The 21,777-nt window shown below is 35.4% G+C and overlaps 2 protein-coding genes across 2 annotated transcripts in view; one reads left to right on the forward strand and one right to left on the reverse strand.

Annotated features, from left to right (window-relative positions):
• Window positions 1-21,777, forward strand: part of LOC5564573 (agrin) — a 339,321-nt gene that overhangs the window by 239,628 nt on the left and 77,916 nt on the right. The window lies entirely within an intron of this gene.
• On the reverse strand, window positions 10,985-12,541 carry LOC110675626 (mucin-2). Its single transcript, XM_021841119.1, has one exon. The coding sequence runs from the start codon at window positions 12,368-12,370 to the stop codon at window positions 11,048-11,050; it is 1,323 nt and encodes a 440-aa protein (XP_021696811.1). The 5' UTR covers window positions 12,371-12,541; the 3' UTR covers window positions 10,985-11,047.

Below are 21,777 nucleotides of genomic sequence, written 5' to 3' on the forward strand. Positions count from 1 at the left end.
ATATGTTGAGAGAGCGTCCATCAAATTGAATAACAAAATTTTGCTAATCGCATAATAGATTGTTGGTAAAAAGGCCCATAAAAAGTCGACACTGAAGAAGTCTGTAAGTCGCAGACGAAATAGGCCTATCTGTCAAGATAAGCAACACATATTAGAGTTTAAAGGTATTTGCTCGCCTTACTAGTGATTTTAGTATTTTTTTTTTTTTGTTGCAAAAGTGAAGTGTTAAAGTTAAATTTGTAGTTTTAAACATACTCTAATAATCCCTCTCCTAAATTGAATATAAAAAGTGTAGGAAAAAGGCCGATACTTTTTCAATTATTCTATCACTCTTGTATTAGCGACAAAATGATACTCTCGACAATAGTCAGACTGAACGTAAAACTTTGTTCCATACTATTCAGATTCGATCCCTTCCGCGAAATGTCGGTTCGACCAAATATAATATGCATTTTGTTGAAACTAAACTTTTTCGACCAAATGTCCATTCGACTAAATGTCCGTTCGACCAAATGTACTTTCGACCAAACGTCATTCGACTAAATGTCATTCGACCAAATGTCATAGATTCGTTCAAAAGGATGCTCAAAAACCTTCTCTGAATACGATAGAAAGGACGCAAACAGTTTTTTTTTAGATTTGGTGCTAGTGCTCAGGTGGGGTACTTGGATATTTCACCCGTTATATCGAACGGGAGCAGTTGCCATTAAAAGTTGTCTAAACTATTTACCTTAAATTTAAAAGCAATAAATAAACAATGATCTAAATCAAACATTCGTATGCATGACATATCATACATATATTTTCCTTATTATCCGAACATTAAAATCTATACAATACAAACTATTAACCTTAACCGTTTTTTTGTATTTTAAAACTTTTAAAATGCATTCAAAAAGTTAGTCGACACAACTAAGACGAGCTAGTTTTGAGCTACTAACTACTGTTCACAACTGAATCTTTATGAAATAAATTGTCAAATAACTTGCAACGATTGTGCTGCTTTGCCCCGAATGTCGAACTCCAGTTCCCCGAATGATCCGTTTCCCCGAATGACCCTTTTCTCCGAAAAGTGTAGAAGTTCAAAAAGGTGCTATGATAGTTTTCAGTGGCAGGATGATGATCGAGAAAGAATGGTAAGCAATCAAAAGAAGGAGGTCATTCTCGACTATACACATGTTGCCAAAAATGCTGAAAACGGCAAAACTAGTAAGAACCACCAATCAAATAAAGAAGGGTGCATATCGGATGACCAGTACATTCACCCCCTTTGAAATGTATACAGTCATGTCAAATATGAGATCCAATAACTTTTCGGGGAAGTGGGCTATTCGGTGAACCGACATTTGGGAAAAAGTAGCACAACCACTTGAAGCACATCGATTTACATTTTTAATGATTCGTAAGAAACCCAACTTATTTGTTAATTCTTCTTCATTTTCTTTTTCTCCGACGCCTTCGACTTCTTCATCGGCTTTTCCTTCTTCTATTGTCTCGTAACAACTGAAACTGGATAAGGGCCTGATTTTATTTTTTGTGAGCACTTTCACATTTATTGTTATTGAAAGTATTATTTGCCAATCTACACATTTTCCTATCAAGTGGCATAAAGATACTCTGTGCCCTGAGAAGGCGAGAAAATTTCCAACCCAAATAGATCCTCGGACGGACTTAAATTCTTTCTTACCTGTACCATGGTCTGGCTGAAGATATGTGCTTTTTTCAATGCAGCTAATTCGGTTCCATTCTTTTGTAACGAACAAACAAATAATTGATTATTTTTATTATCTTTATTAACAAGATTTGCAGCCCGAAGCTGGCTCTTCTCGGACATATAATAGAAAATAAATAAAAGATCAATATTATAAATGAATAACGGCATCTTGAGCCTTTCATAGAGATTATCACATTCAACAAGACAAGCTGACTAAAGATTATTGACGTCAGAAGCGGTTATTCTTTGTTTAAGGCGAAGATGAATCGAAGCCAAACTTCAAATTTTCAAGAGCACGGATCTGGAGAACCGAACACCCATTTGAGCTTAAAAATGAATCATGTCATAAAAGACCACTTTTCATTGGTTGTTTTGGCAAAAGCCTACTTCCACATCATTGAGTTGGATTGCAATAGGGCACTTTGTTGCTAGCCCGGCCGTGTTGCTACAGTGATACCTCCATGAGTCGATGTTCCATGACTCGATATCGACTCATGGAACCATACCAGAAACAAAATTTCATGGTTACTATGATGGCCCCTTAAAACAGCTTTTCATAGCATTGCTGTTCCATGACCCGATATTTCCATGAGTCGATGGTCCCTTCAATATCGACTCATGGAGGTTTCACTGTGGTTCATTAATTAAAGTTTTTATCCAAAGTTTGAAAATTATTAATGAAATCTTATTGTTTCAAATCTATTTAAATTCGATGTCATGTTTGTTCACAAGATTTGTTTAAAAAGATTCTGGTAACACTGGCTTTTGTATCGTCAAGGTTATTGACTGAAAAACAAAAGGGCAGTCTTAGTTAAGCTGTCACGTCCGAACTGAAAATCAACATTCATCAAGGCTGCTGGGGATTTTTTTTTATTTCCGTACAAAGTGGGCCGAAGATTTTCATGATACTTTTTCCACAGGCAGGGCTCATCAATATATGAATAAAAAAAATTGAGAAAAATTCAGGGTCGCTTATTTTTCCGGAAAACTCAGTTGGAATTTTTTTGTTTTCCTCTGGCACTACTTACTTTGAAAAATCATAACTCAAGAACGAAACATCGTAGAAACAAAGTTTTTTATAAAAATAAAAGCTAATTTTCTCAGGAATAAAAAAAAATATAGTTTTCCACAAAATTTTCCACCGTTGAGAATATTCGTAAAGAAAAGCCGGAAAAACTATGTTCTAATGAGTAGAAAACTTTCAAAAATATATTTTTGAGAAAGTTATTTCATAAGCTTTAATCGCTGAAATTTTTGAAATGTACTTTTTTTTTTCGTTTTTGAGTTATGGCCAATTTTGTGGAAAATGAGCATATAAGCCTTATCTTTGAAAACCCATATTTCAATCGAAGCATCGGAAAAACAAAGATTTTTTATCAAAGCAATTGCAAATTTTCTAATACTAGCATCTCTAGCCATACGCTTAATGTTGCCACCGATACCATCACAAGGACTTTCCATGTGAGGTTAGGAAAAAGTGCCATTCTGCTTTAATTTTAAAATTATTTTCATGGTTGCATACATTTTTGAAATTTGATTTATTTTTGTATTGTTCTCCGCAACCATCAGAAGGATAAATGATTTTTTCATGCTCCGGAAATTTGTTTTTCAATCTTGAAATTAGTTTTGTTTGAGAAACATAAACTGATGTCGTGTTATGCTTTTTAATGTCAGCAATTACAACAAAACTTAAGACTTTGATCGAAGATTTGTCTTTGTAATAAATGTATTGTTACTTGAGGTCGTATTTCTTTCGTTTCTACAAGTGATTCCTTTATAGATCTTATAAATTTATTTTGTTTTTCTACTATAAATTGATGCACAAGAAACTTCTCGGTCAGATTTTGCAAGTTTTCAATAAAATCAATTACATTTTCCTCTATGTTGATAATTTCACAACGAGGAGAAATAATCTATAAACAATACTTAACTTCATCAACGTTATTTTCATCTAAACGATTGGCAACAAAATTTAATCTCTTTAATTTACAATCCTCACAGGACCTAGAGTAACAATCATCTGTACTGTTTGGACAAATGATTTGACTGGTAAAAAAGGGGTTTAGTATCTTATCTGTATTATGAACTTCAAAGCAATTAGTTTTTTTGACGTGTTGAGACAAAACGGAATTAAAATCCTCTGTAACATCGACAATATTAGGCGGAAACCAAGTCTTTATATTACTCAAAATTTGATTGAACATTTCGTCCATGGTAGCATTGCGATTGTTACTACTAGAAGCATCTAATCGTGAAGATTTTACTTGAAAAGAAATTTCCAAGAATTTATCAAGCTCTTGTATTTTTGTATATTATATGTAGAACCTACTGACTTACCCGAGGAAGGAGTTTCATTTGACGACGCCAACGAAGACAGTGGTGAAACTTATTCCTTAAACACCATTCCTTCTGCAAGATCCGTTGCGGGAGCCTTCTGGTTAATCATAATCATGCACTTCATGCAGATTTTCATCTTTTCCGTAATCCACCGAACTCCATTCGAATGAAACTTGGTCATGAGACCATGGCTAATCGAGCGTAAATTTGTCCTTACTGATTTGCGGCCGTCCAGTCCGAAGGGGTTACAGCATAGCAAAAAGTATTCGTAGTATTGAACTTTGTCCATTTCAACAGCTTCGGTAATAACGAGTAATATACAGCTGACAACACTTGCACTTTCTCACTGCTCTTTGTTAGTTTTTTGGTAAATTTATGATTCTCAAGTTATTTCAACGCTTTAAACCAGAATTGGTAAATACCTAATTGCCATATTTTCTACCCATTGATTTAACTGTCAATTTTGTAGTTACCTAACAGGTAGCTGGAAAAAATGCCTACATTATGATTGAAAAAATCTTTGTTTCTATGCTGTTGCGTTCTTAAGTTGTTTTGTTTATAAATTTGAAAATAAGCTTTATAAACTTATAAATGTATAAATTTGTAAACAGCTCATCTTGGCAATATTTGATCATGTTTTAGGAACGAAATATGAGCGTATTTAAAAAATGTTTAGGATTGGATCTTATTGATCGCTCTTTTCAAATATACTTTTTTCGTAAGCTGGAAAAGCTAATCGGGTTATCATTATTTATAATCCTTAACTGTGAAAAATGTCCTGGGAAACTTAATCCATTTCAAAAAATCTCAAAGTTTTGAGAAAATTCGATTCCGATTTGACAAAAAAAATGTTTCTGTGACGCTTTAATCTTCAGTTATGATTGTCGAACGAAAAGACTTGTACGAGAAATCTGGGCATTTTTCACAAAACTATGACCAATCGCAGGAATTAAAAGGTAGTACATCTTAAAAATTTCAGTGATTGAAATTTATAAAATTCTGTTCTCAAAAATGTTTTTTTTGAAAATCTTACACGAGTTGGAACATTGTTTTTCCGGCTTTTCTTTTCGAATTTTCTCAACGGTGAAAAGTTTTGTGGAAAAAAAACTTTGTTTCTACGATGCTTCTTTTTCGAGCTATGATTTTTCCAAGAAAAGGGTCAAAATGACACATTTGCACATTTTTTACAAAATTGGCTATAACTCAAAAAACGAAAAAAATACCATTTAAAAAATTTCAGCGATTAAAGCTTATGAAATTACCTTTTCAAAAATATTTTTTTGAAAATTTTCCACGAGTTGGAGCGTAGTTTTCTAGCTTTTCTTTACGAATTTTCTCAACGGTGGAAAATTTTGTGGAAAACTTTTTCCCGTTATTTTTTTTATTCCTGAGAAAATTATGCTTTCATTTTCATAAAAAAACTTTGTTTCTATGATGCTTCGTTCTTGAGTTATGATTTTTCAAAGTAAGTAGTGTCAGGGGAAAACAAAAAAATCCCAACTGATTTTTCCGGAAAAATAGGCGACTCTGAATTTTTCTTATTTTATTTTATTCATATCTTATTGATGAGCCCTGCCTGTGGAAAAAGTTTCATGAAAATCTGAGACCTTTCGGCCCAAACCCGTACGGATATAAAAAAAATCCCCTGCTGTCAAACTGAAACTTTCGTAAAAATGATCGGAGTATTCCAATAAATGTACGGTTATGATTTCGTGACGCTAAAACATGTTATACAATGTATGTTACACTAAGACTGACAAATGTTAAAGAAAAGTAGTGTTTGGTCCAAATTATGCATAAGTCTTCTACAAGTTTTCTGATACATGATTTTAGCAAACTTCAGGCTAGAATAATTCTTATTAAGTTTTTTTAATCGGTTAATTGCTTGCATTTCACTTATGATTCTTTGTGTGAAGTATTTTAAGTGTGCACTTCGAATATGTTTTCCTGCGAAACAAGCTACAGTTAACTCTCTCTTACTCGATATTGAAGGGACCATCGAGTTAGGAAGGTATCGAGTTACAGAACACAAAACCAGTGCAACTGCGATCCAAAGGACCATCGAGGCAGCCATGAAAACCAACTTTTACTATGGTTCTCTAACTCGATATCGAGAAACGAAACATCGAGTTAACTGTAACAAACAATGGTTAGCACTCGTGGAAAAAAAAATGTGTTCAATTTGAACGACCCAAATGTTGAAGTCCGCATCCCCTAGGTCACGTCCTGTTCTAAACCTATACTGCCGTTTTACGCATATTTGTCCCGAGGTCCATAAGGTTTACACTGAACCCATTGTTGCCATGCCCAAGTAGGCGTAGAAGAGCAGATAAGCGTATTCTGTGAATCCTGGTGTTTTCAATTTCAAAAAAAACTTAAAGAGTGAATTACTAGTACGGCCTTTGAATTCAACCTTGTGGACGTGAGTACGAGCGTGAGTGTAACAGTGCTTGATTTAAAAATATTAAACTTGCAACATTTACTTTTCGAATAGAATTTTTAAGAAATATCCGAAAATTGATCAGTGGTAACATTAAAAATTCATCATTAGATAGCAGTGGGCTTTCTATTATAGCGATAGCGATGGAAATTTCAAAAAAAAATCCTAAAAAATATCTCATGAAAATTTTCTAAAATAAAATCGTGCAAGATTCCTTAAAAAAGCATTGAGAATATCAGAAAGAGCATCAAGGGTAATTCCTGAATAAATCTAATAAATAACTCAAGAGAAAACAATTTTGTAACAAAATCGGTAAACATAGAATCTTAAACCACACTAATTGATTTGAAAGTTCATTTAACTTCTACAAAAATAAATGCAGTATTAATAAAAGACTAAGGGCCGATTTCTTCACCTTCGCTTGATGATGATGATGATGATAATACCAAAACGAAAAATTGAACGACTCAGAGGAAACCATGCCTAAAATCTGGTATTCCTGAAATAATCTTTCTTATGCATTTCGCTGCAAAACACCTACCAGAACAGAGGTTTCCAGATTGTGCTCCCTGGATCACTTGGTGCACCGTTATGCTATGATGAGTCCGTAAAACTTCCTGGTAGGGGGATTAGGGGCATAATGAACATACGGGGCGAAATGGACACCCTCTCAATATCTGATAATACACATATTTCATCAAAAGTTCATTCACTGCATGAAATCTGTAATGCATTTGAAATGCTTGACGGTAAAAAAAAATATTTTTTGCTTCAATTGTTCTTTAAAATTTGACTTAAAATTTTTCTCAGTTTCAAATTGGCATATAAGCAAGACCGTGGAAGAATCTAATTTTTGAGCAAAGTAACGAACCCAGAAAGGTTCTTTTTAGCTATTATGATTGAGGGAGAATCCTTTTGCATATCGGAATGATTGAAAGTCATTGAATATGTTGGAATAACTAAATTTCATACAGGTGTTCATTTCGCCCCGATACCTTTTTACCAGCCTTGTTTTCGACCCAATTTTCTATCTCGCTTTTCGGACATATGATTTGATTTTTATCACTATGAATGAATGTGGCACGTCGTACTAACATCAAACTTGAAAACTAGCCAGGGATAAATTAAAAACATTGCCATTTAAGGGTCTCAAAACGAACATTTGCTTAACGTGTCCATTATGCCCCTAATTCCCCTAAATCGAGACATATGTTTCTAATCTTAAACTATGAACACTATTGAGAAAAGTCTGTTCTAGCACACTTTATTACCTTGTCAATATCGCAGTAATGATAAGTCTGAAGATGTCGAAACTTCATTTTGTTCAAATTGTTGAACAGATACAAGCATGGGAACCATTCACTCGAATATTGCGTTTCTCTCGCTCACTTTCACAAGAAGTCAAGAGCGAGATTACCGTTTCTCCAACCAAGCGGAGTGTTTCAATTTCCAATGCACTTTCTTCTTATTCGTCGAGCGACAAGTTAGACATAAACGGCAACAGAATGATTCACTACCGACTCCTTGTGCCGAAGGCATCCGATTGCTGTAGCGAATGATTCTTTACATTCCGATCCCGCACGAGTGGCATTCGTGTTTGAGAGCTGAAGAGCGTTCACTGACTGGGAATCCACAAGGCGAAATGATTCAGTGAACGCAAAATTTGTACATTTCGCAGGAAGCTTTCAGTGATTGAATGGCGAACGCGTTCTTTCGTGTCTCCCATTCAAGAGCGGATAGGTGCTCTCTCCGCTTCGTATGTCTTTTAATTTTGGTTTATTTCAATCGTTTCCGATTCGTCGGGATTGCGCTCACCCTAGTAGCGTTCGGCAGTCATTGAACCTTCGGTGGCAGCAGATACTTTGCAGATATTTTATCGGTAGCGTTCGGGTGAGTGAGAAATTAACAAAAACGTTTAAACAAATGATATCTATGGAAGATTGATTTCAGATAATTATTTCAATCGCGAAAAAAAAACAATTTGAAAAAAGGTTCAAAAAATATCATATGCAGTGGACTCTCCATAACTCGATATTCAAGTGACCATCGACTTATAGAATTATCGAGTTATAGAACATACCGATAACAAAAATTTTAATATCAAAGGCTCAAATTTCTATATTTCCTATACTTTTATGATCACTTCTGCAAGCAGACAATATCATTTGGTTGATAGCATTTTAAAAAATATTTTTGGACACTTTTGTCAAAATTTTCGAAAAATCCCTTATATATACTAAAAATGCATTTTTTTTTTATTTTTATGTTTTTAAACTTTTATTACAACTTGCAAGTCCTTTATTCGCTGCCAAACCCGAAATGGTCCATGTCTCCCTGTATAAAAATGGGTTTTTAGATAGATATCGAGTTATGGAGGTAAATTTTCCTCCCACGTGGCATCGACTAGTGGAGACATCGAGTTATAGAAACATCGACTTATGGAGAGCATGATGTATGGGAATTTGAAGGGACCGCAAAATCCATCGAGTTATAGAATATATCGAGTTATAGAGCATCGATTTGTGGAGAGTCGACTGTATATCAGTGTTAGTGGCTTCAATCATAAAACCTATCGGAAATCTGTCAAAACGCAATGTTATTGTTATGTTACATTCTAATGTAATGTTTTGTTATATTTCTGGCAGAAAAACAAATACTAAGTGCTTTGCTTGAAAAACTGTGAAAGTATAAGCTAATGAGTCTAATGAGTCAGCTAATGCATGATTTTTTGGCTGTTGAATTATGTGAGTTACAACTCAAGCGTGTTAGAAAATGATAATTTAAAATTTTCACAATCCGTGAAAGCATAGTTTCTTTACAAATCTTTGTATTACTTTTGTGATGATAACATCCCGTTCAGTGAGGAATTTTAAGAGATTCTGTAGGTGTACCAGCTAGTTTAAAAGAAAATCCAACAACAATATACAAATTCTTGTTCAAGATTTTGCAAAAATCCTGTCAAACATTGAATAAAAACCTGTCTTACCATTAAGTGAAAATCTTGTGATGAGTTCTGTGAGAAATGCGTCAAAGGCCCTAGCCCAAGTTTCAAATAATATACCTGCCATATAATCAGTAGGATGTTCAATATGTCGGCAGAATAACGCACAGAATCATGGGAAAAAAATCATAGCTTAGCCGACCCTGTACGGCTACATTTCTTGCTCAATACAACACGTACCTATTTGTGTCGTTTTAAAATTTACATCATGTCTCATTCATTGATAACATGAATTACGTTAACAGTTATTTCCATTATTTTTAAGAGTCAAAGTGAATCCTGATCATGTAGCTTCCCACCTTCCCACTAACAAAACACCTTCGTGTGAAAACTATGGAGATGCAGAGATGCTTCTCTAGTAGAAATAGACGACGGGTATGTTAGCCTTCCCTTCCCCGAAGACCGCAAGGACGTGGCCGGTACCGTTATTGACATTATTAAGTTTGTACCTCGCAATTGTACATTGAAGATGGTATGCTACTCCTAAGCTACTTCTGTTTGTTCTCTGTGCAATTTCGACTTTTCCAGTCAATCACGTTTCCAGTCAATGATCATGCTTATGCTTATATGTGTTCTTAGCTAATCGACTATTGGTACACCAATATAGTAGATTGGTCTACTACAGGGTTCTGAATTTTCGTATCAATGATGGAAAATCTACGATTTTTCGCACCTAAGGAGAATGCTTTTTTCGCTTCCTCGCGTGAACATCTTTTATCGCTCACACTAATTTTCCCTGGAGCTACGATGGAGGATAACCGAAAATCACTCCACTCTGTGGATAATTTGATTTTCACTCCATCATATTTTCGCTCACCAACTGCTCCCGAGAATTATCACTATGTGGATAAACAAAAACTAGTGCCGGCGACGGGATTCGAACCTAGAACATTGCTAAAAACAACCGCGATGCGTGCACGCTAACCATGCTACCACACCAACTTGACGAAAGGAGTGGTTAATTTGGTGCATAAAAGCAACTGCTGCTCGTGGCGATGGATACGGGAAAAATTCTCCATTGATCGGAGAAAGAGAAAAAAAACTTCTCACAGCTGCGGAAATGTGAAATTATCTATTTTCGCTTTGTTTTGTGGACGGATAAAATCGCAAGGCAGCTGATCGCTGAAAATTGCTGTGAGGGATAAATCCATTATCGTGAGAGTGAGTGAGAATTCGGAAGCCTGGTCTACTATAAGTTAATTTCAACCTAATCACAACAAGATTTTAGTGAAAATTTGCGTATAAGCACAAAACTGTTTACGGATTGTGAAATGGCATAAGTGTTTTAAAACTATTTCACTCTTCGTTCCAATAGTTTGTCCAGACATATATAAATCTGTATTGTCTAATCAAGGAAACGTTTAAACTACGATGCATAACTAAGATGTTCCGCGGTAATAACTGTAAAAGCCCCGGCAACCCCAACTTCTGCATGACATCACGTTCGACGGCGAGACACTAGTTTAAAGGAAACGTCACATTCTTTCGGGCAACTATTTACACACAAGCGCATTTATTTCATTCCTTACATCACAATAGCTTTCAGACGCAACAATCACCGGTGGTCCGTACACTGCGGCAGTTCGTTCCATTGCATTCTCAAGTTCCGCTTCACTTCCCGTAGCGTCCTCCTAAGGTAGCGCACGTAGTCCCGGTGTTCTTCGGGTCGCCGACATGCCCCCGGATTCGAATCTTCCCGAACATCTCGGGTTCGATCGTAGCTCATCACGACCGGAGCCACGCCCACCGTCCGATGGCGGGGAATCCTCAATCCAACCGTGTCAAGTTTGAGCGGGCCTTGGTCCAGCTCGGAGTCCGATCTCCGGTCGGATGGGCCAAGTCGGTTCAGCCTACGAAGGATACGCCGGATGGCTTCTCGATGCTGGGTGCAGGTTTCCACGTCGCTACAATCCGGACGCAGGTAGATCTGCGGTAGACGGTGTCGACGGGGGATTAGCGGGGGATGAACGGGGAGTTCCCCGCTGGCTTCTGTTACGTTGTGATGGTTGAGATGTTCCGGGAAATGTGGGAGCAGTGGGTGGTTCGCTGGAAGCAGCGGATGGCCTGGTTTTGAGGGATGGAAGAGCGGGTGGTAATGGGGTCCTTTGGGACGATGGGTTATTGGCTTATGGGTTGACGTGGTGGTTGCTGTTGTGGTTTGTGAAGCTGTGGACGAACTCGTTGTGGGAGTAATTGATGTCGTTGTTGAAGGTGCCATAGTGGTACTTGTGGTTTTACATGGTTTTATTGTCGGCTTGGCAGTTGACGTAGTTGTTGATGGAGTATGATAATGCGTTGAGGTAGTAGTTGGTGGGACCACCGTAGTAATAGTAGTAGTAGTAATTATTGTTGTTGTAGTAGGCTTTCTTGTGGTTGTTGTAGATGGACTACTGGTTGATGAAGTAGTTGTTGGTTTCCTCGTGGTAGTTGTTACAGGGCGACAAGTAGTTGTGATTGGCTTTCCAGTTGTTGAACGTCTAGTTGTAGTTGGCTTGATTGTAGTGGTTGTTCTCGGCAAACAATAGATTGTAGTAGGAATCTCCGTGGTAGTTGTAACGCACTCTGTTTTTCGTTTCTTCTTCTTGGCTGTCGTCGTTGATATCACCACTTCAGTTGTCACTTCTTTACATCCACATTTCTTCTCATCGGCATAGAAACGTTTCAACAATTCCGGATCCAGACCATTAATCAAGGTAACGTCCTCTACAAGACGCTTGGGTCTTGCATCTTCTTCTTCTTCAACCATGTCTTCTATCACTTTTTCTTCACTGCTTACCCCATAGAAATGTTTTCGTAATTTCTCATCCAAAAGCGGATGCCCGACGATAATCAAGCTCAACTCGAAAAACACCATCCACGTGACAATTTCCAACTTCATTCTGATGCACTATTATCTGGATGTTGATGCGAGGGGAATAAACTCGAGTCCAGCAAAGAGCATGTTCTTTTATGCATTCTTGCCGGACCGAACGCACAAGAAATGTTATTATCTTAACACACGAATTAATGTGCGAGTTGAGGTAAAGAATCTCAGCTGTAAAGAAGCAGAACACGAAACTGACCACTTGCAAATCTACGCATGCGACACTATTAATTGTCAGTTATGATTTGCTCATAGCGTTGGACGTTCATTTACAAGGCCAAATGTTTCGACAGCGCAATTTCCCTTCAACTTCTTAGAGTTGTTAGAGACTTGATGGAGGTTTTGATGCGGCATAGTACTTTATTGAAATTTGCATGCGTTATGAATGTTTTTGCCTATCTCACAATTATTATTTAACCCGCATTCTCGGAAGTTTTGATGTTTTAAAAACATAGGAAGTGCTGCAAGTGGGAACAATAACTGATACGCTCTTCCCAACCAGTGGATTGCAACAGCATTACAGAGTTTGTTACTCAGAAAGCAGGTTATTTTTCATCAAAATATGTTACGATTTTGGCTGATTAGTAGTTAACAAATTACCAAAAATAATTACATTTTTTTTTTCAAATTTTGTTTAATAAATTTAAGCAGAGTATGATATAATTTAAAGAAATATATAACTCAAAACGTTTAAAGTTTAACAAAAATAACTGAGTAAAAAATTTATTTTATTTTTTTCTTTTAAGAGAACTGACCAAACATTAGTAATTGCTTTAAGATTCTTCATAACAATTGTGTTATTATTGAGTATTATTTCTTACATTTTTTTAATTGTAATACAGTTTGGTTGTAACTCAATGGTTGTGAAACGAATATTGCAGTCACATTAACGTCATAACGTAATTCTCAAACATTGCGCTCCAAAAAGAGACCATGTAAGAGATTACTCTACATTTTTTCATAACCAAGGATACACCTTTCTGAATAGGAAAACTTGTAAGAGTATCAACTGTCTCAAATCGGTCAGTCAAAATAATTGACATGAACTAAATTTTATTTTATTTTTTCCTGGAGGAAAAGTATTTTTCGAAGATAACACTGCGGAACACGTTTTTGTCTCAAACATCAAAATACCGCTATTTATTTGAGGTGAAGATGAATCGAAGCCAAAACTTAAATTTTCAAGAGCACAAATCTGGATAACCGAACATCGGTTCAAGCTGAAAACCTCATCGATTGGTCATATGCTGGTGGTGACCAATCGATTAAGTTTTCATCTCAAACGGTTGTTCGGTTCTCCAGATTTGTGCTCTTGAAAATTTAAGTTTTGGCTTCGATTTATCTTCACCTTAATTAAGGGTTGCTGAAACCATTTTCGTTTTCAAAAACATCATAGCATAGTTTTTGAGATATTTGCTGTTGAAAATGCTAAATTTGACTATCTCAGCAACTTGTATGCAAGTTTGCCAGCTTCTAAGGCAATTTGTTCGCTAAATCTGCCACAGATTTAAAACTTTATGTGTTTAACACTACTTATCAGCAAAGTTCATAATACTATCAATGTTCAAAAGTTATTTTTTGGTTTTTTAGAAAAGTATTGTATTTTGTCATATAAGAGAAACGGATGGTTTTGTATGGATACCGCAAGAATGATGAAAAAATTGATTTAATCTAAATTTTATCGTGCAATTTCAACCAAATTTTTTTTTCCGAAATAAAATAATGAAATAATCACAAAAAAAAAGTTTGGTAAATCATACTTTAAATTTCATGTAAACATCAATTGAACCAGTGTTTTACACAGCTTTGGCGACCTGTTGCTAAAAATTGTGACGTTCAGGGACATTTCTGAAAACGGCATCATAATCAATTACCCCAAATCTACTAGAGACACATATTTTAGCCCTTGAGACACGAAAAAATGTCAATTTTGTTGCGCTGTGTTTGAAAAAAAAAAATGGCTTCAAAACTGTTGTATCAAATAAAAATGTTATGTGAAGGAGTTGTTAGTAATCATTTGAGCTATTTAAAAAAAAACATTGATTGTAAAAAAATCTTCAATAAAATATGAAAACAATTGTACCACGAATAAACATTATCTTCTGAGGAACTAACCTCATATTTATTCATTTTTTCAACCTCTTTTATAGAATCAGCTTAGGATGAATTAAAATAAATATGCACTAAAGCCGTGCTTAGAAATTCCACAGACACAAATCTAGAGAAGGTGAACCATTCACACTGAAAATGTGATCAGCAATTCCTTCGCTGGTGCTAACTAGCCGACCAAATTTTCAGAGCAGAGTTTTTCTTTTGGTTTTCAGATTTGACAATTTGAGATGTTTAAAAAAAAAGCATTCAATGTAAATCTTGAAATTAATCTGGATCATGATAAGAATCCGTAAAAGTGGCCATTATCGATTTATTTCAAGTTGAATTCATAACTTTATTCCAATTTTGGAAAATATAGGTATTGATTTTGACATTCGCAATATCTATACATTAATCATGATTTTTCATTAACTAAATAATTTTCAAAAATATAGAAAATAAGTTCTTGCTCCGATTCAGATGGAAGAAAATGTGTCGAAAAAAAATGATTAATCTAAATTTTAGTAGCGGTCTTTCTCAAATTCCGAACAGAGGCGATGTCGAAAGTAAGAACTGATATATTCATTGCAATAAAATAGTGCTTTTTATTTTAATGCAATGAATATATCAGTTCTAGAAAAAATGTTCATCCTGTAGAGAAATTTAAGTGGATTTTTTTGAAAAATCGTTATCATTCAATTTTCTCAGCCTCAGCGTATTCAAAATATGTTGAACTTCAATCAACTATCTGTAATTCCATATAAAAGAAACAATCGAGATATAGAGATATTGAGCTATAGAACACAAAATCAGTGTAAACTGCGTTTCATAGCATCATTGTGGTAGTCATGGAAACTAACTTTTAGTCTAGTTGTATAAATCAATATCTAAATCAAATTTTATTCTATTATTTGAATCCATAAGAAATTTATAATTGCGCTTCAAAGCTCGTATTCACAACGGAAATTTAAAAGAACATTATTTGAAAAATCAGAATATTTGCCATTGAACATTCCAGAGAAAAACCGTTTGAAAATCGACAGATTCGACAGAATTCTCCTTAAAATTAAAAATGAAATAATGAGAAATCCTCAAAAAAAAATCAACAGACTTCCCTTAAAATTCTCGACAGAATATCTCTTGGAAATTTGAAACAATTTCCCTTGAAAATGTGATAGAATTTCCCTTGGAATTTCGACAGAATTTCTCTTGAAAAATCGACAGAATTTCCCTTGAAAATTCCACAGAAGTTCCATTGTAAATTCAACAGAATTTCCCTTGGGTATTTTGCAGAATTTCCCTTGGAAATTCCACAGAATTTCCTTTGGAAATTTCACAGATTTTCCCTTGGAAATTCCACAGTATTTCTCTTGGATATTCCACAGAAATTTCCATGAAAATTCCACGGATTTTCACATGCAAATTCGACACAATTTCCCTTGGAAATTCCAAGGAATTTTTCTTGGAAATTCCACACAATTTCCCTTGGAAATTCCACAGAATTTCCCTAGGAAATTTAACAGAAATTTCCTTGGAAATGCCACAGTATTTCCCTTGAAATTTCACAGTATTTCCCTTGGAAATTTCATATAATTTCCGTTGAAAATTTCACATCATTTCCGTTGGAAATTCCACAGAATTTCTGATGTAAATTTCACAGATTTCTCCTTGGAAATTCAACCGAATTTTCCTTGAAAATTTCAAAGAAATTCCATAGAATTTCGCTTGGAAATTCCACAGATTTCCCCTTCAAAATTCCACAGAATTTCTCTTGCAAATTCTACAGACTTTCCATTGGAAATTCCACAGAATTTCCCTTGAAAATTTCACAGTTTTTCCCTTGAAAATTCCGCAAAATTTTTCTTGAAAATTCTACAAAAATTTCTCTAAGAAATTTCACAGAATTTCCCTTGGAAATTTCACATAATTTCACTTGAAAATACCACAGAATTTGCCTTGGAAAATCCACAGAAATTCACTTGGTTATTCCACAGAATTTCCTTTGGAAATTCCACAGAAACTCCCTTGATAATTTCACAGAATTCGCCTTGGAACTTCCACAGAATTTCCCTTTGTAAATTCCACAAAATTTTTCTTCGAAATTCCACATAATTTCCCTTGGTTATTCTAAACAATTTCTTTTGGAAATTCTACACCATTTCCCTTGGAAATTCCACAGAATTTCCCTTGGAAATTCTACTGTATTTTCTTTGGAAATTTCACAGAATTCCCCATGGAAATTCCACAGAACTTCCCTTGGAAACTCCACAAAATTCCCCTTGGAAATTCCACAGAATATTCCTTGGAAATTCCACAGAATTTCCCTTGAAAATTCCTCAGAATTTCCCATAAAAATTCCAGAGAATTTCCCTTGGAAATTTCACAGAATTTTCCTTGGAAATTTCACAGAATTTCCCTTGGAAATTCCACAGAAATTCCCTTGGAAATTCCACAGAATTTCCCTTGGAAATTCCAAAGAATTTCCCTTGGAAATTCCAAAGAATTTCCCTTGGAAATTCCAAAGAATTTCCTTTGGAAATTCCAAAGAATTTCCCTTGGAAATTCCACAGAATTTCCCTTGGAAATTCCACAGAATTTCCCTTGGAAATTCCACAGAATTTCTTTTTTGAAATTCCACAGAATTTCCCTTGGAAATTCTAGAAAATATTCCTTGGAAATTCTACAGTATTTCCCTTCAAAATTGAACAGAATTCCCTTCGAAATTCAAGGGAATTTCCCATGGAAAGGAAAACGAATTTCTCATGGAAATCAAAGGGAATTTCGCATGGAAATTGAAGGTAATTTTACATGAAAATTCAAGGGAATTTCCCATGGAAAATCAAGAGAATTTCCCATGGAAAATCAAGCGAATTTCCCATGGAAATTAAAGCGAATTTCTCATGGAAACACAAGCTTATTTCCCATGGAAATTCAGGCGCATTTTCCATGGAAATTCAAGTGAATTTCGCATGGAAATTCAAGCGGATTTCCCATAGAAGTTCAAGTGGATTTCCCATGGAAATTCAAGTGAATTTCTCATGGAAATTCAAAGGAATTTTCAATGGAAACTCAAGGGAAGTTTCCATGGAAATTTAAAAGAATTTCCCATGAAAATTCGACAGAATTTCCCATGGAAATCAAAGGAAATTTCCCAGAGAAATCAAAGGGAATTTTTCATGGAAATTGAAGGGAATTTCCCATGAAAATTCAAAGGAATTTTCCATGGAAGTTCAAGCGAATTTCCCATGACATTTCAAGCGAGTTTCCCATGGAAACTGAAACGAATTTCCCATGGAATTTCAAGCGTATTTTCCATGGAAGTTCAAGCGTATTTTCCATGGAAATTCAAGCGAACTTCCCATGGAAATTCAAGCGAATTTCCCATGGAAATTCAAGCGAACTTCCCATGGAAATTCAAGCGAATTTCCTATGGAAATTCAAGCTAGTTTCCCATGGAAATTTAGGCGAATTTCCCATGGAAATTCAAGCGAATTGTCCATGGAAATTCGAGCGAATTTCCTATGGAAATTTAATCGAATGTCTCATGGAAATTTAAGCGAATTTCCCATTGAAATTCAAGCGAATTTCCCATGGAAATTCAAGCAAATTTCCCATGGAAATTCAAGCGAATTTCCCAAGGAAATTCAAGTGAATTTTCCATGGAAATTCAATCGAATTTCCCATGGAAATTCAATCGAATTTCCCATGGAAATTAAATCGAATTTCCCATGGAAATTCAATCGAATTTTCCATGGAAATTTTTCAAGCGAATTTCCAATGGAAATTCAAGCGAATTTCCAACGGAAATTCAAGCGAATTTCCAACGAAAATTCAAGCCAATTTCCCATGGAAATTCAAGCCAATTTCCCATGGAAATTCAAGCCAATTTCCCATGGATTCAAGTGATTTTCCCATGGCCATTCAAGCGAATTTCCCATGAAAATTCAAGTCAATTTCCCATGGAATTTCAAGCGTATTTCCCATGGAAATTCAAGCGAATTTCCCATTGAAATTCAAGCGAATTTCCCATGGAAATTCAAGCAAATTTCCCATGGAAATTCAAGCGAATTTCCCAAGGAAATTCAAGTGAATTTTCCATGGAAATTCAATCGAATTTCCCATGGAAATTCAATCGAATTTCCCATGGAAATTAAATCGAATTTCCCATGGAAATTCAATCGAATTTTCCATGGAAATTTTTCAAGCGAATTTCCAATGGAAATTCAAGCGAATTTCCAACGGAAATTCAAGCGAATTTCCAACGAAAATTCAAGCCAATTTCCCATGGAAATTCAAGCCAATTTCCCATGGAAATTCAAGCGAATTTCCCATGGAAATTCAAGCCAATTTCCCATGGATTCAAGTGATTTTCCCATGGCCATTCAAGCGAATTTCCCATGGAAATTCAAGCGAATTTCCCATGGAAATTCAAGCAAATTTCCCATGGAATTTCAAGCGTATTTCCCATGGAAATTCAAGCGAATTTCCCATTGAAATTCAAGCGAATTTCCCATGGAAATTCAAGCAAATTTCCCATGGAAATTCAAGCGAATTTCCCAAGGAAATTCAAGTGAATTTTCCATGGAAATTCAATCGAATTTCCCATGGAAATTCAATCGAATTTCCCATGGAAATTAAATCGAATTTCCCATGGAAATTCAATCGAATTTTCCATGGAAATTTTTCAAGCGAATTTCCAATGGAAATTCAAGCGAATTTCAAACGGAAATTCAAGCGAATTTCCAACGAAAATTCAAGCCAATTTCCCATGGAAATTCAAGCCAATTTCCCATGGAAATTCAAGCGAATTTCCCATGGAAATTCAAGCAAATTTCCCATGGAATTTCAAGCGTATTTCCCATGGAAATTCAAGCGAATTTCCCATGGAAATTCAAGCGAATTTCCCATGGAAATTCAAGCGAATTTCCCATGGAAATTCAAGCAAATTTCCCATGGAAATTCAAGTGAATTTCCCATGGAAATTCAAGCAAATTTTCCATGGAAATTCAAGCGAATTTACCATGGTCATTCAAGTGAATTCCCCGTGGAAATTCAAGCAATTTTCCCATGAAAATTCAAGCAAATTTCCCCCGGAAATATAAGTGAATTTCTCACGGAAATTCAAGCGAATTTACCATGGAAATTCAAGCGAATTTCCCATGGAAATTCAAGCGAATTTCCCATGAAAATTCAAGCGAATTTCCCATGGAAATTCAAGCGAATTTCCCATGAAAATTCAAGCGAATTTCTTATGGAAATTCAAGCGAATTTCCCATAGAAATTCAAGCGATTTTCCCATGGCCATTCAAGCGAATTTCCCATTGAAGCTCAGGCGAATTATCCATGGAAATTCATGCGAATTTCCCATGGAGACTCAAGCGAATTTCCCATGGAAATTTAAGCCAATTTCCCATGGAAATTCAAGCGATTTTCCCATGGAAATTCAAGCAAATTTCCCATGGAAATGTAAGCGAATTTCCCATGGAAATATTAGTGAATTTTTTATGGAAATTCAAGCAAATTTTTCATGGAAATTTAAGCGAATTTTTCGTGTAATTTCAAGCGAATTCCCCATGGAAATACAAGCGAATTTCCCATGGAAAGGAAAACGAATTTCTCATGGAGTTCAAGGGATTTTCCCATGGAAATTCAAAGGAATTTCCCATGGAAATTCAAGGGAATTTCCCATGGAAATTGAAGGGAATTTTGCATGGAAATCCAAGGCAATTTCAAATGGAAATAAATTTCCCATGGAAATTCAAGCGAATTTCTCATGGAAATTCAAGGAAATTTTCCATGGAAATTTAAAAGAATTTTCCATGAAAAGTCAAGGGAATTTCCCATGGAAATAATGGGAATTTTTCATGGAAATTCAAGCGAATTTCTCATGGAAATTGAAGGGAATGTCCCATGAAAATTCAAAGGAATTTTCCATGGCAAATCAAGAGAATGTACCATGGAAAATCAAGCGAATTTCTCATGGAAATTCAAGCAAATTTCCCATGGAAATTCAAGTGAATTTCCACGTAAATTCAAGTGAATTCCATACGGAAATTCAAGCGAATTTCCCATGGAAATTCAAGTGAGTTTCCCATGGAAATTCAAGTGAATTTCCCATGGAAATTCAAGTGAATTTCCCATGGAAATTCAAGCAAATTTTCCATGGAAATTCAAGCGAATTTACCATGGTCATTCAAGCGAATTCCCCGTGGAAATTCAAGCAATTTTCCCATGAAAATTCAAGCAAATTTCCCCCGGAAATACAAGTGAATTTCTCACGGAAATTCAAGCGAATTTACCATGGAAATTCAAGCGAATTTCCCATGGAAATTCAAGCGAATTTCCCATGAAAATTCAAGCGAATTTCCCATGGAAATTCAAGCGAATTTCCCATGAAAATTCAAGCGAATTTCCCATGGAAATATTAGTAAAATTTCTTATGGAAATTCAAGCGAATTTCTTATGGAAATTCAAGCGAATTTCCCATAGAAATTCAAGCGATTTTCCCATGGCCATTCAAGCGAATTTCCCATTGAAGCTCAGGCGAATTATCCATGGAAATTCATGCGAATTTCCCATGGAGACTCAAGCGAATTTCCCATGGAATTTCAAGCGAATTTACCATGGAAATTCAAGCGAATTTCCCATGGAAATTCAAGCCAATTTCCCATGGAAATTCAAGCGATTTTCCCATGGAAATTCAAGCAAATTTCCCATGGAAATGTAAGCGAATTTCCCATGGAAATATTAGTGAATTTTTTATGGAAATTCAAGCAAATTTTTCATGGAAATTTAAGCGAATTTTTCATGTAATTTCAAGCGAATTCCCCATGGAAATACAAGCGAATTTCCCATGGAAAGGAAAACGAATTTCTCATGGAGTTCAAGGGATTTTCCCATGGAAATTCAAAGGAATTTCCCATGGAAATTCAAGGGAATTTCCCATGGAAATTGAAGGGAATTTTGCATGGAAATCCAAGGCAATTTCAAATGGAAATAAATTTCCCATGGAAATTCAAGCGAATTTCTCATGGAAATTCAAGGAAATTTTCCATGGAAATTTAAAAGAATTTTCCATGAAAAGTCAAGGGAATTTCCCATGGAAATAATGGGAATTTTTCATGGAAATTCAAGCGAATTTCTCATGGAAATTGAAGGGAATGTCCCATGAAAATTCAAAGGAATTTTCCATGGCAAATCAAGAGAATGTACCATGGAAAATCAAGCGAATTTCTCATGGAAATTCAAGCAAATTTCCCATGGAAATTCAAGTGAATTTCCACGGAAATTCAAGTGAATTCCATACGGAAATTCAAGCGAATTTCCCATGG

The sequence above is a fragment of the Aedes aegypti genome, chromosome 2 (assembly GCF_002204515.2).
Source record: "Aedes aegypti strain LVP_AGWG chromosome 2, AaegL5.0 Primary Assembly, whole genome shotgun sequence".
In the NCBI taxonomy this organism is placed as follows: Eukaryota; Metazoa; Arthropoda; class Insecta; order Diptera; family Culicidae; genus Aedes; species Aedes aegypti.